Source organism: Hippoglossus hippoglossus, chromosome 15 (assembly GCF_009819705.1).
Source record: "Hippoglossus hippoglossus isolate fHipHip1 chromosome 15, fHipHip1.pri, whole genome shotgun sequence".
Classification (NCBI taxonomy): domain Eukaryota; kingdom Metazoa; phylum Chordata; class Actinopteri; order Pleuronectiformes; family Pleuronectidae; genus Hippoglossus; species Hippoglossus hippoglossus.
The window spans coordinates 17566332-17580590 of record NC_047165.1 but is presented as its reverse complement, the minus strand read 5'-3'; the positions used below and the strand labels follow the sequence as shown (position 1 = coordinate 17580590).

General features: G+C 41.9%; 1 protein-coding gene across 2 annotated transcripts in view; it reads right to left on the bottom strand.

The window, feature by feature from the left end:
• Positions 1-2314: 2314 nt before the first annotated feature.
• The window catches only part of ptk7b (protein tyrosine kinase 7b), a 79315-nt gene continuing 67370 nt past the window's right edge, over positions 2315-14259 (bottom strand). The window contains exons 7-20 of one of the 2 annotated variants that reach the window (XM_034608740.1): positions 13545-13811; positions 12795-12931; positions 12548-12683; positions 11807-11926; positions 11343-11492; positions 10855-11002; positions 9731-9858; positions 8317-8520; positions 6537-6698; positions 6156-6388; positions 5982-6059; positions 5246-5397; positions 4953-5131; positions 2315-4209 (exon numbers count right to left, since the gene is read on the bottom strand). In XM_034608740.1, the coding sequence (XP_034464631.1) occupies positions 4049-4209; positions 4953-5131; positions 5246-5397; positions 5982-6059; positions 6156-6388; positions 6537-6698; positions 8317-8520; positions 9731-9858; positions 10855-11002; positions 11343-11492; positions 11807-11926; positions 12548-12683; positions 12795-12931; positions 13545-13811 (2255 nt within the window). In that variant the 3' untranslated portion in view covers positions 2315-4048. The remainder of the gene's footprint in view (positions 4210-4952; positions 5132-5245; positions 5398-5981; positions 6060-6155; positions 6389-6536; positions 6699-8316; positions 8521-9730; positions 9859-10854; positions 11003-11342; positions 11493-11806; positions 11927-12547; positions 12684-12794; positions 12932-13544; positions 13812-14259) is intronic. The other variant, XM_034608741.1, reaches the window with a different exon arrangement.

Below are 14259 nucleotides of genomic sequence, written 5' to 3'. Positions count from 1 at the left end.
AATACGCGAACAGCGCCATGCATATACATCCGCGATGTCAAGTAGTCCGCGCTATGACCGGACAATTACACACGTGTTGACCGGCTGGTTTTCACGTGTTTACTTTTTCTGAATGAAAACCACATCACGCCTCTCTCTGTGGATCATGCGTGTGTCTTAAACGTCTTATTTCAAAGCAACATTTACGGCAGCGCAGTGATCTCCGCACACGGGAACTACTTCCCGCCTTATAAAGAGATACAACGTGTCCTTATTTGGTGGTGTCTCTCCTTATTTGGTGAGTCACAGCGTCGCCCATCGATTGGCTGGAGATTATCCGAGGGTCGCTGTGATTGGTCACTGCGGCGCGCTGATTAGAATAAATACCAAAATGGTTGCGCTACCGTCAACGTCACCGCGGACAAGCAGAGGCACCGACACAACAAACATGCAACTTTGTTTTATTCCCCGTAGATCGCATCCATGTCACTGAAACATGTTCCCCGGAGTTTTAAAGCCAGAAGGTCTCACTGTACTGGACCGGACATGATTCGACTCTGTATTACTACTGGTGCATTCACAATGACATGTGGCCATTTAATGTTACAGATTATTCTAACAATAAAAATCTTTACGTTTGATAAGTCGGATTTTCGTTCCACTGAAACCCTAGAATATACTCACCTGTCAAACTAACCTGATTAATTGCAGAATAAAGTTTATGATTACTTTCACTACTTTTTCAAAGGAGCTTGTATCCAAGTTGTAAAAAACATGTTGCTGTACCACATACCAAATTAAAACCTGCTTACTTTTCCAGACTTGCAGTTTTCAGACATTACAACTTGTCTCAGTAGGAAAACGACTGACATGCTATTTTATATGTGTCTGTTCTTTTCACGGGTCCCAGTATTTATCTTTATCATTACCACCCATTCTTTTCATTTGGTTCATGTTCTTGTGTTGTACTTGTGTTTGAGTTCTAAAGGATGCAGTAAACCCCCCCGGCACTGCAGGCAGGTTAAAACAAATGCCATGAAATTACGGTATGTGAAAGTGGTTCCACATCCAAGATTTGTTGGCATGATGAATGGGAGATTTCTGAATGGCTACTGGCACTACCTCAGTCACTGTACTGGTTTTGAGGGTATGAAAAGCTGTTTTGCTAGTTGTTTTCTGTCAAAGTCTGAAGTTGAGGCTGTTGATCCATCACTGTAACGCTACAGCAGACCACTCAGCTACAACATAAGCTGCCATATCAATAACATTCTCAACAGAATTTGGAAGAGGAGACCCATGATGCTTTGGATCCAATGATGAGCTGCTGAAGAGGCCTGTGGGCACAAAGCAAAATGTCATATGGCACAGCAACACTCATACTGTAAACTTATTTAGAAACTATAAAAGACTATATCACATTTAACTGGATGTTGACTTATGTGAAAACAATGGGAAGGATTTGGGATCAAGTTTAAAAAGACATACAGAATATATACAGCACTCTCTAGTGGTAAATTAGAGAACTGGCTGCATATATGTTTCATTACTTCATTCAAAGTCTGTTTACACACAGACTAAAAATGTAATTAGAGATACTTGCATGAGGGTGGTGAACATTCAACAGCTTAGAAGAAGCAACATTGTTGAAATAAATGAAGTTGAAAAATGTCCATGATGCTTCTCACAGCTTTCTGGTTTTAATTGAACAACATGAACATGAAGCATGTTTCAGCAGCAAAATACCTGTTTTTTATTTAGGATGTGAAAAATGGTCCCAGTTTTAACTGTATTATCACATTGGAGCTAAAAAGAAAAACATATTCAGAGCAATTTATCCCAAACGCGCTTATATTATTAGAAAAGTAGATTTTCATACCAAACAAAAAAATGTAGGAACTACAATAACCACCCTGTGCTTGTACCCTTCCGCCAACCAGAGCAGTTTGTCTACATACATATATTTTAAAAAGTTCCCAGGCTCATGAGGTCACATGACCTTTGACCACTGACATCCTAACAATTCATGTTTGAGTCCAAGTCTGGTTTGGTCAAATTTGGAAGAAATTCCCTAAAGCCAGACTTGAGATACGTTTTGTGAGGCCACCGCTACAATGACCACATAAATCTATTCAAATCCACTTCAACTCAAACTGAAAGTTTGAACCAACTTTGAAGAAATTCCCTCAAAGTGTTCTTGATATACATGTTAATAAAAATGGGACAAACGGACAACCTGAAAACATAAAGCCTCCGACCACCTACAAATTGGAAACCGTCGCTGATGTGCTTCTTGAAGCTGCGTTACCGTCCACAGTATGAATCACAACACAATAGGTAAAAACACTGTGAACCTTTATTGACAGCAGCATGTATACTTCCGTATATATCTGATTACTGTGAACATTTTGCTGAAGCAGATAAAAAAAAAGAAATAAAAAGAAAGGTCTAGGTGTGAGTGCCTAGCATTCATAAAAACAAAACATTACACTAAAAACAACGTATAAAAACAAGTTCATAAACAAAGGCCATTGCATTTGATTAGATAATGTAAAAAAAGAGGGAAACAGTTAAGATAATCCTTCATTTACCAGGCACTTAAAACGAGTACTGGTGACCAGCAGTCACTCTTTTGACCTCCTTTGTACTTTGTGTGAGCGTGTTGAGCTGAACGCACACTGAGATGGGCCGTGAGCATGAATACATACCATCAGAGAAAGTACCTTTCTATTATAAACATAGTTAAAACAAACACAGGACCTTCATCATAAATAAACAGGCACCTGCACGTCCTTCTACACGACATGATAGAGATACAGAGGGATATTCCTTTAAGTGAAGTTAGTGCATGGCTTCTATATTATGTACACGTTGCCTGGTGTGATGGTCCACTTTGCAGCATTGCACAAAACTACTTGGACCAGGAGGGGAACTGTGATTGGACCTCTGGGGAAATTATGTCGCAGGTTAAAACACAATGATAGGCTGCAGCCCCGCGACGGCACAAAGATATTAATGTAGTATAATGGGTTTTCTCACCCATAGGTAGTGACCAATAAAAACCTCAAGGTTAATACAAAAACAAAACACACTCGTGAAAACGTAGAAAGTCCACACTAGCACAGTCTCATCCATCCGGTTTATTCCTTGGCTATAAACTTGATCTTTTTTTTTTTGTTTGTTCCTGAAGTATTATCACAACATGGAGGATTTATCTCCACAAGTGTCCTCACGGCGACAAACCTTCCTACTTCCACTTCCACTTTGAGCGTACACTGTAGCATGGGAACAGTTTAGTGACGCGTCCACACACACACATGCACAGACAAACTCTGGAGGGTGGTGTTGGGTCCCTGGTGGACAGAGTAGCCGAGTGTCTCCTCCGGGGGTTAGGGTGGGGGACTCAGGATGCAGCTGACTGGATTTTAAGTTCGAGCAGATCCGCTGACACCGTCTCACTCAACACACTTCTAAGTGGTTGACAGAATATTTACGAAGCACAGTCACATTGTATCCCTCTTTCCTTTCTTGAGTCTTTCTAGATTCATGAGAAATGACCAAGGACTTAACAGAGTGGTGAACGGAAATTTCAAGGGTTTTCCTAAATGTCAGAAAAATGATTTGTATTAGATTCCTAATGCGCAGTCCAAAGTTTCGGTGTGCGTGTGCGTGTGTGTGGAGGGGTGGAGGCACTGAGGTTGTGAAGCTCGGAGAAATGACGTGTCTCTGGGACAGAGCGGCCGCAGACAGGCAGGAGGGCAGGGTCACAGTGGAACCTCACACAGGGACTGGAGGGGAGGGTCATCCATGCTGCGGTTAAGGCAAACGTAAACTCCTGGCACTGCTCACGAGAAGCCATTCACACAAATGTGTGTGTGCGTTTTCCACTGATATAGCAAAGAAGTCTTGTGCACACAGCCATGTTTTGAAATGCATATTTAAAAAAAAAAGTGTTTTCTCCTCAACCCTTTTCCCTGAAATGTGTGACTTTAATATCCAGCATTCCTGTCTTTCTCTTTGGGGGGGAGGAGGTTGGTAGAAGCTCCCCCTCGGATGTGGGCTGACAGTTGTCTCAGACTTTGCTGTCAGAGGGCAGCTCTCCCAGGGCTTGGACGATGTCGGTGAAGGACGGGCGCTCTTTGAGGCTTAGTGCCCAGCAGCGCACCATCAGCTTGTAGATTTTGGAGGGACATCCGTCTGGAATGGGGAGCTTCAGCTTCCCTGTCTTCAGACCTGTGAGCACAGAGAGGGGGGTTAAACCAAATCTGTGGACGGTGACTAGAAGTTCCTCGTTTTGAGATAAAGCCTCTGTCAAAAACTACTTACTAATCACTATGTAGTGTAATTTGACATTTAGTAGTGCTGTCAGAATGTGAATTTTGTTATACCCTATATAGGATGGACTCATTGTTTCCCACAGTGCATCGAGAAAAGGTCACTATCTGAGCAATATATACCATCATGCATTGCTCTTGGGGCATTGACAAAGAAAAATGTCGAGAGGGCAGCACATCTCAGCCTTCTACAGCAGGCAAATCTACTACTTCTTATTCTAATCAAAAATATGTGAATTATCGTGAGGATAAAGACGGACAGGTTTATATTTGCCGGCATTTTCACAGACCAATTTTAAAACGGTCAGAGTTTGTCTAATATTTCCGATGGTGTAGTTTGTTTGTTTATTACAGACACGAGACAAATCATTGAGCTGTGGCGGTAAAATATGTAAATACGAGCAAAGCAGGACGTCACAGCACCAACAAGTTTATTTCTACATTTAAATGTTTTTTACCTAAAAAGTATTAATACCAAGTGTAAAATAAGCATTTAAAATGTATTGTGGGATTTCCCAGCAGCCGACGTTTTGCGTCATGACAAAACTAAAACCTTTCTTCTTTTCTCTTGAAAGAGCTCCTTATCTTGTTGTTTGAATCAGAACGTGAACTAAAAATAAACCGCTGCAGCATCATACTGACCCTCCAGCACCTCGTCATCAATGAGTTTGGTATACGGCATTTCCCCGTGACTGAACACTTCCCACATCAACACTCCAAAGGCCCACATGTCAGACTTGGTGGAGAAATCGTCCTCGAACACCGACTCAGATGGGAGCCAGCGCAGCGGGATCCAGGCCTGTCTGTAGTGATAGTACTCACTGCAGACATGCACACAAGGACAAATAACAGGGAGATGGAAACAGTTCATATTAGCCCCATGAAAACCACTGAGAAACTAATGATTTTTATTAAACATCTCTTTTCTGACCAACCTGTTGTACACGTCCTTGCTGAGGCTCAGTGACGACACCTTCACGCGCCGCTGACTGTTGATCAGACAGTTTCGGGCGGCCAGGTCTTTGTGAACGAAGCGGTGATTGGACAGATGCTCCATCCCATGAGCCACCTGGGCACAGATGGAAACCTGGAGAGGAAGCAGAAAAAACATAGATCAAAACAACTGTCAATGTTAAGTGACTTTGATTATATCTTTACTTATATACACAACATCAGCGGAAAGTTTTTCTTTGGTGTATCAGTTCATTATTTTGAAGAAGTTCTCATTGCCTGGTAACCACACAATGATGACAACAGTCCAACACATTGACACAGCACCCACTGAAACCACTACTTCTCAGTTTTCTTTCTACACATTAGATATTGTGTCATAATAAGTAACATTTTGACAATCAGTGTTTAGTCACTAGTTTAGCTGCTACACGCCTCCTGAATGGAACATACTACTTGTTATACAAACTTAAGATTGATGAGAAGATCTACTCATCTCATGTATTTTCTAAAATACCTGAATATGGCTTCAAGTGAACACGATCTCACAAAGAACAGGATCAGCACAACTTATACAAATCATCTCCAACAACCTTCATATGCTTAATCTGACATAGATTTCTATCTCTTACTATTTACACCAGAGAAAGGGAGCAGGATGGAGGAGGAGGAGCTGTCAATGGAGGAGGAGGAGCTGTCAATCATAACCACAACACTTACTTTGGTCTTGGTGCTGATGGGAGATTTGATCTTGTCATCTTTGTTTTTAGAAATTCTCAGGAACTGCTTCAGGTCTCCCTGTTTGATAGAAGCAAAAACATTAAATCACAATAAAAACTATATTTAAATTAAGATAGTTAAATTGTGTGTGTGTACTTCTGTGTGTGTAATTACCAGATCGTAGTACTCTAAGATCATGTAGTGGGGTTCGGCCTCCCTACACAGGCCCAGCAGGCGGACGACGTTGGGGTGGGTGAGCTTGGCGAACATTTCAGCTTCGCGGCGGAAGTCGAGCTGCAGCTGTTCGTCTCTGGTCTGCAGGCTCTTCACCAGCACCACCGTCTCCTCCTCACCCTCCTCGATGCCCTTAGCTTTGGAGAGCAGCACCTCACCAAACTCCCCTTTACCTGAGGAAACGTTCAACCGCCACGAAGCAAATGTCAGAGCAGATAATGTTTGATTATGACATTGATTATGTTGCAGCTTTAAGATCAGAACCAGAGAACATCCATTCTCTGTTATTCTACAGAAACGGAGTTGGTTAAACGAGTCTACCTAGAGTAGTGATGGTCTGTAAGTTTGCTCGAGGGAAGTGGAGCTTATCGTTGTTGACGTGGCTGTGCCGTTTCTCTGTGGTTGCCGCGGTACCCATGTTGGTGAGTGCCACCTCTTCCTGGATCTCAGCCGTGGTGTGGCCATTTTGTTGGACAGCACCTCCTGACAAACACAACACACAGGGTCAGAAACATTATTATCGAAATAAGAGCAAAATATATATTCATCATCGTCTAAAAAAATGTTTCTTTTAGAAAATATACACATTTATATATAGTTGTAATGTTTAGAGGTAGTGAGAAGTTTGATCAATGTACACCAATATATTCAAAATGATGTGTATATGTACATGTAATGTATGCATTAGGGGTGGCAAAATTAACGCGTTAACGCAGGATGATTAATTTGTGGAATTAACGCGTTTTTTTTTTACGCATGCGCAGAATGACCCGCTCCATGTACCCATACCCGCCCCCACTCACTCGCTCAGAGCGACACACGCAGTGAGATCAGAGCTCGTTCACGTGAAGCAGCCGGTCAGTGACTTTGTAGAAGAACAGTGAAACACAGAGTTTCTCTGGTCACAGCTGCTCAGTGATCAGAGCAGAAGCTGCGGTTGGTTTGTTCCAAGCTGGAGTTTGTGTGTCCTCCTCCACTCTGCTCTCACTGGAACTAATAAACACTCCTCACTAGGTATCAGGACCTGATCAGCACATGAAGTAACTTAGTGTTTGTTTGATTCGCTCCAGAGTTTATGAGGCTGCATTTACACATCATGAAGAATGACTGGTCAACATGTTGTTCTCAGTACAACACGAGACGAGACGCTCACAGTCAGGACTCAGTGTTAAAATGAGCGGAGCGACACGCAGACATGATCCGACTCCATCGATTCATAACCAAACACATGACTGTACGTTTGTCACCTAAATCATCCCAATAGAAAATGAACTATGAACTTGGAACTCGTTCTTTTTAAGTGTTAACTGGCTCAACACTGCTTCTACAGATGGGCTCAGATTCAGATTTCACATTTAATTGTGTAAAGGTTTGGTTGTTTGTTTGATTTAAAAAAGAAAGAGAAAAGTTTTATTCAACCATCCTATAATTGCAAAAAAAAAAGAGAGCAAAGGCTAAGATCCCCCAATTGTTTAGGATAAAGGTTATCTTTCAGTTTGATAAAAAAACAAAAAGTTCTAAATAACATCATCCTATGTCTGTTCAGAGGCATAGCAAAGAGACAGCCACATTTAATTATGGTGTGGTATGTTTTAGTTTGATTTTATTTTTCATTCTATCATTTGGACTTGGATAAAAAAAACTAATGTTAAATGTATATATCCATTATCTTTCCGTTCCCACAACAATATACATAGAAAATTGGGATTTTACGGGCATTTAGAAATGGTGATAAATGGTGATTAATCACAGCTACCCTGTGATTAATCTGATTAAAAAATGTAATCGTTTGACAGCCCTAATGCATATAGATTACTAAAGTATGTATATGCATTCACTTAACTCGTGTGTGGTGGTATATTGTGGTGTATGGTGTGTAGTGAGGGATAGACAGAACTTCCGTCTTAACAAATTGATCTGAACTGCATTTTATATGATAAGAGCAATAACCAGAATGAACACAAGATGGCAGCAAATGTCTTAAACTCTCCACCAATGCTTTGAGGGGAGTTGATGGAAAATGAACGACCATGTTAACCTGTGATTTTACTCCCGTCTCCACACTATTACATCTACGTTCTTCTGAATCTAACAGTCATACCATTGAGACACTCCATCTCCGGCTCCTCTCCGTCCTGGCCTTTCTCCATTCTCTTGGCGTTGCGTCTCTTTTTGCAGTAGAACATGAGACCCAGCACGACGATGATGTAGGCCACAGCCGCTCCCACTGACAGGCCAATGGTTTGGATCATCTTGTAAGGAGCCCTGTCATCATCTTCACCATTACCATGCACCGGTTTTTCTGCTGGACACAGGCAGTAAATATTATTATTATTAATAACTAGAGCTCTCTGAAAATGCACAGGACGTGTTACTTTAACCATCACAGATTGCAGTCTTTAATGAACAGAAAATGTTCTGTTACATCTTTCAACAAAGCACTTTGTTGTTTTAGTACAGTGGGTGTCTTATATTATGATCATAAAAAATCATCCTGCTCCCTATAAGTGCCCTGCACAGGATATATGTTATCTGCTATGTGTTGATCCATTAGCTGAACGTGAAAACTGACAACCAGCCACTCTTTTATGTTTGAAGTGATTTATTATTGTATTCAAATAACATTAGGATACTTATAGTATAAAAAAAGTATAGTCAAAACTGAAGCAGCAAAGATATAGAGGTCGACATTTTTGATCTCTTATATAAGTAAATATCCAAAAAACAATGGATCCTACATTTCCCATAATTCAATTTCATATGCTATTTCAGAGGTTTCCAGCTGTCTTGTAAAAGTGCATCTCTTGCAAACAAGCAAAACATTTCCATTTTTACTTAAAGAAATGTTATACAACATTTTTCATAGGAGTATTTCTGCCTATAAACATAATTAATATGTATAAGTAAATAGTCGGGAAAGCACAAACAATTTAGGTTTCTGCAAGAACAGGTATTTGAAGAAGTGGATGCATTTATGTAAATAAATGTACAGATGCAAAATCTAACCCATCCTAACCTATTATAGCAAAGAATAAGCCTGTATCTGTTTTATTGAATAATGGACCTTGCATTCAACGTTAAAACAGATAAAAACCAAAATACTATCTAACAAGTATTTTTTGAGTTGCCCTGTTTACACAGTGCTGTGCCTCACTGTGATCCTCACAAGCTACGACAAACATCTAAATTCAATTGTCTCCAACTTTGGGACAAAATGAGTTGATATGGGACACGAGTGCAAGTGTGTGACTATAATTTTCAGTCGGCACAAAAGGAGTATGAAGCGTTATTAGATCTAACGTCTGCCCAATCCCATCACCTCAGTGACAGTCGTGGCGTCAGAGACGTGGACGAGGTTATTAACCTGTCGAGTTGGATGACGGGCAGAGGGCGAGGGTTTAATTAATGCTTTCATCCTGTACTTCTGATCGTGGCTTATGCCCCATGTGTGCAGCTTTGTGCCCGATAAAGAAAGCCACTGAGAATATGCTTGTGTGTGTATGTGATAAACTCACCAACGACATAAAGCTGAGCCACACGGTCTTTGATGCTGCAGCTGTTTCCAGCCACACATGTATATCTGCCCGTGTCGTCTGTAGTGACATCTCTGATCACCAAGGAGCCATTGGACATCTTCTGGAACCTAGAAGGAAGAAGGAAGGAGGAACGTGAGAGGTGAGGGTGGAGGTGTGGACGTCCACACAAGTCACAGCCAACAAGACGCAAACAGTAGAAAGAGGCAAGGAAAAACAAAAAACATCCACAATCCACTGCACAAAGTTGTCATGAATCACTTCTTTCAGCCTGAGGAATGCAACCTGTTCTTATACAGATGGCTGTTTGTGAGATTTGATCATTGGCACAATCAACAACAGTAAATCTGTTGCATAAGGACGTCTGCTGCACTCGTTGTGTGGGCATGTTTGATCCATAAAAATGAAAGAGGAAAGAAAAGAACAAATGCAGCAGAGTAAGACGTTAAAAGACTGAGATAAAATTATAAGATTATATTAGTAGTGTCAGCTGAGCCGCTCTAAAAGAAAGGAGCTCTGTGAAAGTACGGAGCTGAGGGGAGGGTGGGGGGGGGAGAGTGCGGTGAGGAGAGTTAAAAGGAGGTTGGGAAAATATGTAAAATTCCAAATGAATTTTATTTAAAATGTTTATTTGATTACTCCACACTAATATGCTCATCTTGGGTTATTTCTGGGTACTAACTGCATCTGTATGTATGAATATATACGTGCACAGATTTTATATCGTCATAATTTGGTATTTATCCACGTTATGTGAAAGTAAAATGATTTAGATGTATATACTATAAGTATATCATAGCAGGGTGTTTTTATATATATATATATATATATATATATATATATATATAAACACAATTTATTTTGTAACCTCCATCATGAATGTAAAAGACTGATTGATTGATTGAGACAAGTTCTATAAAATCACTTTTACATTTAACTTAAGAACAAATTAGTTTGGATGAGATGTTCTGGTATGAGGCCCATTGTAATCAGGTGTTTAATAATATATAAATACAAATAATTAATGCATAGTAATAAAGAGCCTGTGATCACAAGCCGTGATCCTCATCCATGCCGGCAGCGCTGCACAGAAGCATCTCATTTACCTCCTGTTCTTGCTGATGTCCAGCGTCTTGTCTTTAACCATCCAGTGGATGTGAGGCTCGGGGTCGCCGGTGACTTGACAGTGCAGAATGGCAATGTGACCCTGGTACACCGTCGTGTTCTCTGGCTCCAACTTAAAGCGAATGTACACTATTTGTGCACAAGAAACACATGGACACACAATAAAGCTCATTAACACAACATTCAAGACACAACTGGGCAATAACATCCCATTTACAGCCTGTGGTGACTGTGGTTAACGTCTTCTCAGTTACACTACAACCCAGAAGCCAATTCATTACTCGGACTGTAAAAAGGCCACACAATAAAAGCTGCTGTGTGATGATAATCAATGAGTGTCTCCTTGTAAACCACTCTTAGAAGTACAGAAACCACAAGCGCTTCTGATGTGGTGCTGATGACGAATATGGTAATGTCCCCCCTCTCATTCATAATCCCCTGGTTCCAGGATGATGAGTGAGATGCTTACCGGCCACAGTGAGCGTCACCAAGGCTCTGATCTCCCCTTGGATGCTGTTGGAGGCGATGCAGGTGTAGTTGCCGGCGTCGCTCCTCGTGACTTTGGTGAAGTGGAGCTGGCCGTTCCTCTGCTCCACGCGAGGCGGCAGCTCTCCTCCGTCTGCAGAGGGCGACAGAGAGGCAAACATAGGGGACAAGGGGGGAGTTAGAGGTGCTGTGTCTGGCACTGCATGGCGAAGTGAAGTGGTTAAACCGAGTCCATCATGGCCAACAAAGGGGTGAAATGATGCATGATGATGAATCTTCCAAACAGGTTCCTACATATTCCGGTGGAAACACCATCAGTCATCATAAGCATTAAGGGAATGAAGAGTGCTTCTGCTTTTTTGATGACATATTGTCTCCAGGAGCAGTGGATCCTTATCTCGTTTAAGATAGCGTGAGCTAAGGTTAAGCCAGTGGCGGCGTACACACCTGCTTTGGTCCAGCGGATGGTGGGGATCTCTCTGCCTTTAGCCGAGCACTGGATGCTGATCTCGTTATCCAGCTCCAGGCACTGAGAAGGCTGGGGGGTCGGGGTGAACTTAAGCTTCTCTGAAACACAAGTCAAAACACCACACACACACATTACACACGTGGTAAACACGAAGGGGGGGGGGGGGGGGGGGGGGGGGGCAGCGTATGTCAAAGCCTCTTTTGTGCAACTCACACTGCAGGTGAAATGACACTAATCTGATGCAAATCGTGTTCAGACACATTCAGGCAAACAGGGCAACAGGCGCACATGTGCACGCAGATCTGATAAGTATAACAGACGAGGTCTATCTGAACCTGAGATCTTACAAACAGGCATTGGCCAGACAAAACAGGGCCATGTCAGGCCATCTATCATTCATTGTGTAGCAGCAGAATTTATCACCTCGATAAAGTGGAGGCTAGAATAAAGCTGCTGCACATGAGTCACATTTTACACCTCTGTGGGTGTCCGCCGGAGACGCAACATGGACACTTATTGTAGTGAGCACACACTTATACACGCGCCCACAGGCATGACAGCATTTGTTTTACAATCTTCTCTCAGCACCGCATTACTCATTACGCCCTAAATATGATTTCATTCATTAGAGATTATCATTCCATCAGTCTGAGGATCAGCTTAGAAAGCATAATCTACTTTACATATTGATGGACTGAGTGATTCCCCCTGCAGCTTACCAAGCACAAGAACTCTAGCCTGCCCAGTGAGTCGGCCGCCTGCGGTCTTGGTTTCGCAGCCGTACATCAGTCCGTCGTACACCTCCACATTGTTGATCCTGAGGCTGCCGTTTGGGAACAGCTTGAAACGAGAGTCCTGAGGGAAGAAGCGCATGAGATTCTCTTATATCACAAAAACAAAGCTTTATTAGAGTTTTCATGTGAGAAACATACACTAATATCTGTGTGTGTGTGTGTGTTAATTCACCTCAGGTGTGATCATGATGTTGTTGCGGAGCCAGGTGACCTCAGGTTGAGGGTTGGCCTGAGCGTGGCAGTGAAGGTAACCTGGTTTACCTTCCTCTAAGTGGCTGTCCTGAGGCCTTGTCACCCACACGGGAGCAGCTGGGGACACACACACAGCACACCATTAATAATCCTTGCTATTTATTTTAGTGTTTCAATGACCTATAAGTTAACCTTCTTCTTTTAAGTTCTACTGGGAAAAACAGTAGAATCCCAGTATTTCAGGATTGCTCAGGGGGATAAATATACTAAAACAAAAATTTGGATCTTATTATGTAATGCATTATTGAAAATAAAATATTTTTTCCTATTACCTACGAGTGCCCTGCAAAGGATAAACTGTTGCATCTGTTTTTTATAAATTTGTTGACAGTAAAAACTGACCACTACTCATTTCTTTGAGTCATTTCATCAGATTTTGTATGATTATAAAATAACATTACGATACTTATAGTTTTAAAAACATGGTCAAAATTGAAAGTTTAATATTTCCCTCTTATAAGGGTAAAAATACAAAAACATTCCTACATTTCCCATAATCCAATGTGATAAGACGAACCATTAGTTTCCACCTGCACAATTTACAAAATATAAATTTCTGTTTTAAAATTTTTACTTTATATAACATTACAGAACAATTTCTGCCTGTAAACCAAACTTAATGTGTCAAATTGTTGAAGTGCCCCGTCAGAATGGACTGTGTTTGACTCACTGGCCACGGTGAAGGTGACCTCCTGGGTTCTGCGTCCCGCCTTGTTCTGGGCCACGCAGGTGTACGTGCCCGAGTCTCCCTCCTCTGTGGGAGTGAAGACCAGATCCAGGCCGTCCTGGTGCACCCGGCCCGCTGCGGGGACTCGCTGACCTCCTCTCTCCCACCACACCTCGGGCTCAGGTCTGCCGCGTGGGGCGCGACAGGCGACCCTCTGCAGGGTGTCCGCTGTGAAAACCTTTGACATCTTGGCCACCATGTCGTCTATCTCTGTAATGGAGAGAAGAAAGAACAAGAGCATGAAGAAGTGATTCAAATGGTAAAATTGATTTACATTTATATCCCTGATAATCATCAAACTTCCCCGGAGCCAGTGATGCATTAAACTAATTCCAACTCACAGCTCTGTTAACGGATTTCCTGTCTAGTTAGGAAAAGTCCTCTGACGTGCAGCACAGACCAGAATAATTAGAGAACAAAGCGCACAGTAGGAGAACTGAGTATATAGGTTCTTCTTGGTATGGGAATTAACAAGGGCCTTTGTGAGGCGGGTCATATCAAAACTGTCAGCCCTTATACAGAAAGTGGAATGTGATCTCTAGTCCAAAGAATCAGAAGACCTCCCACTACAGTGAGGTCTAATACTGTGTGTGTGTGTGTGTGTGTGTGTGTGTGTGTGTGTGTGTGTGTGTGTGTGTGTGTGTGTGTGTGTCTCAAA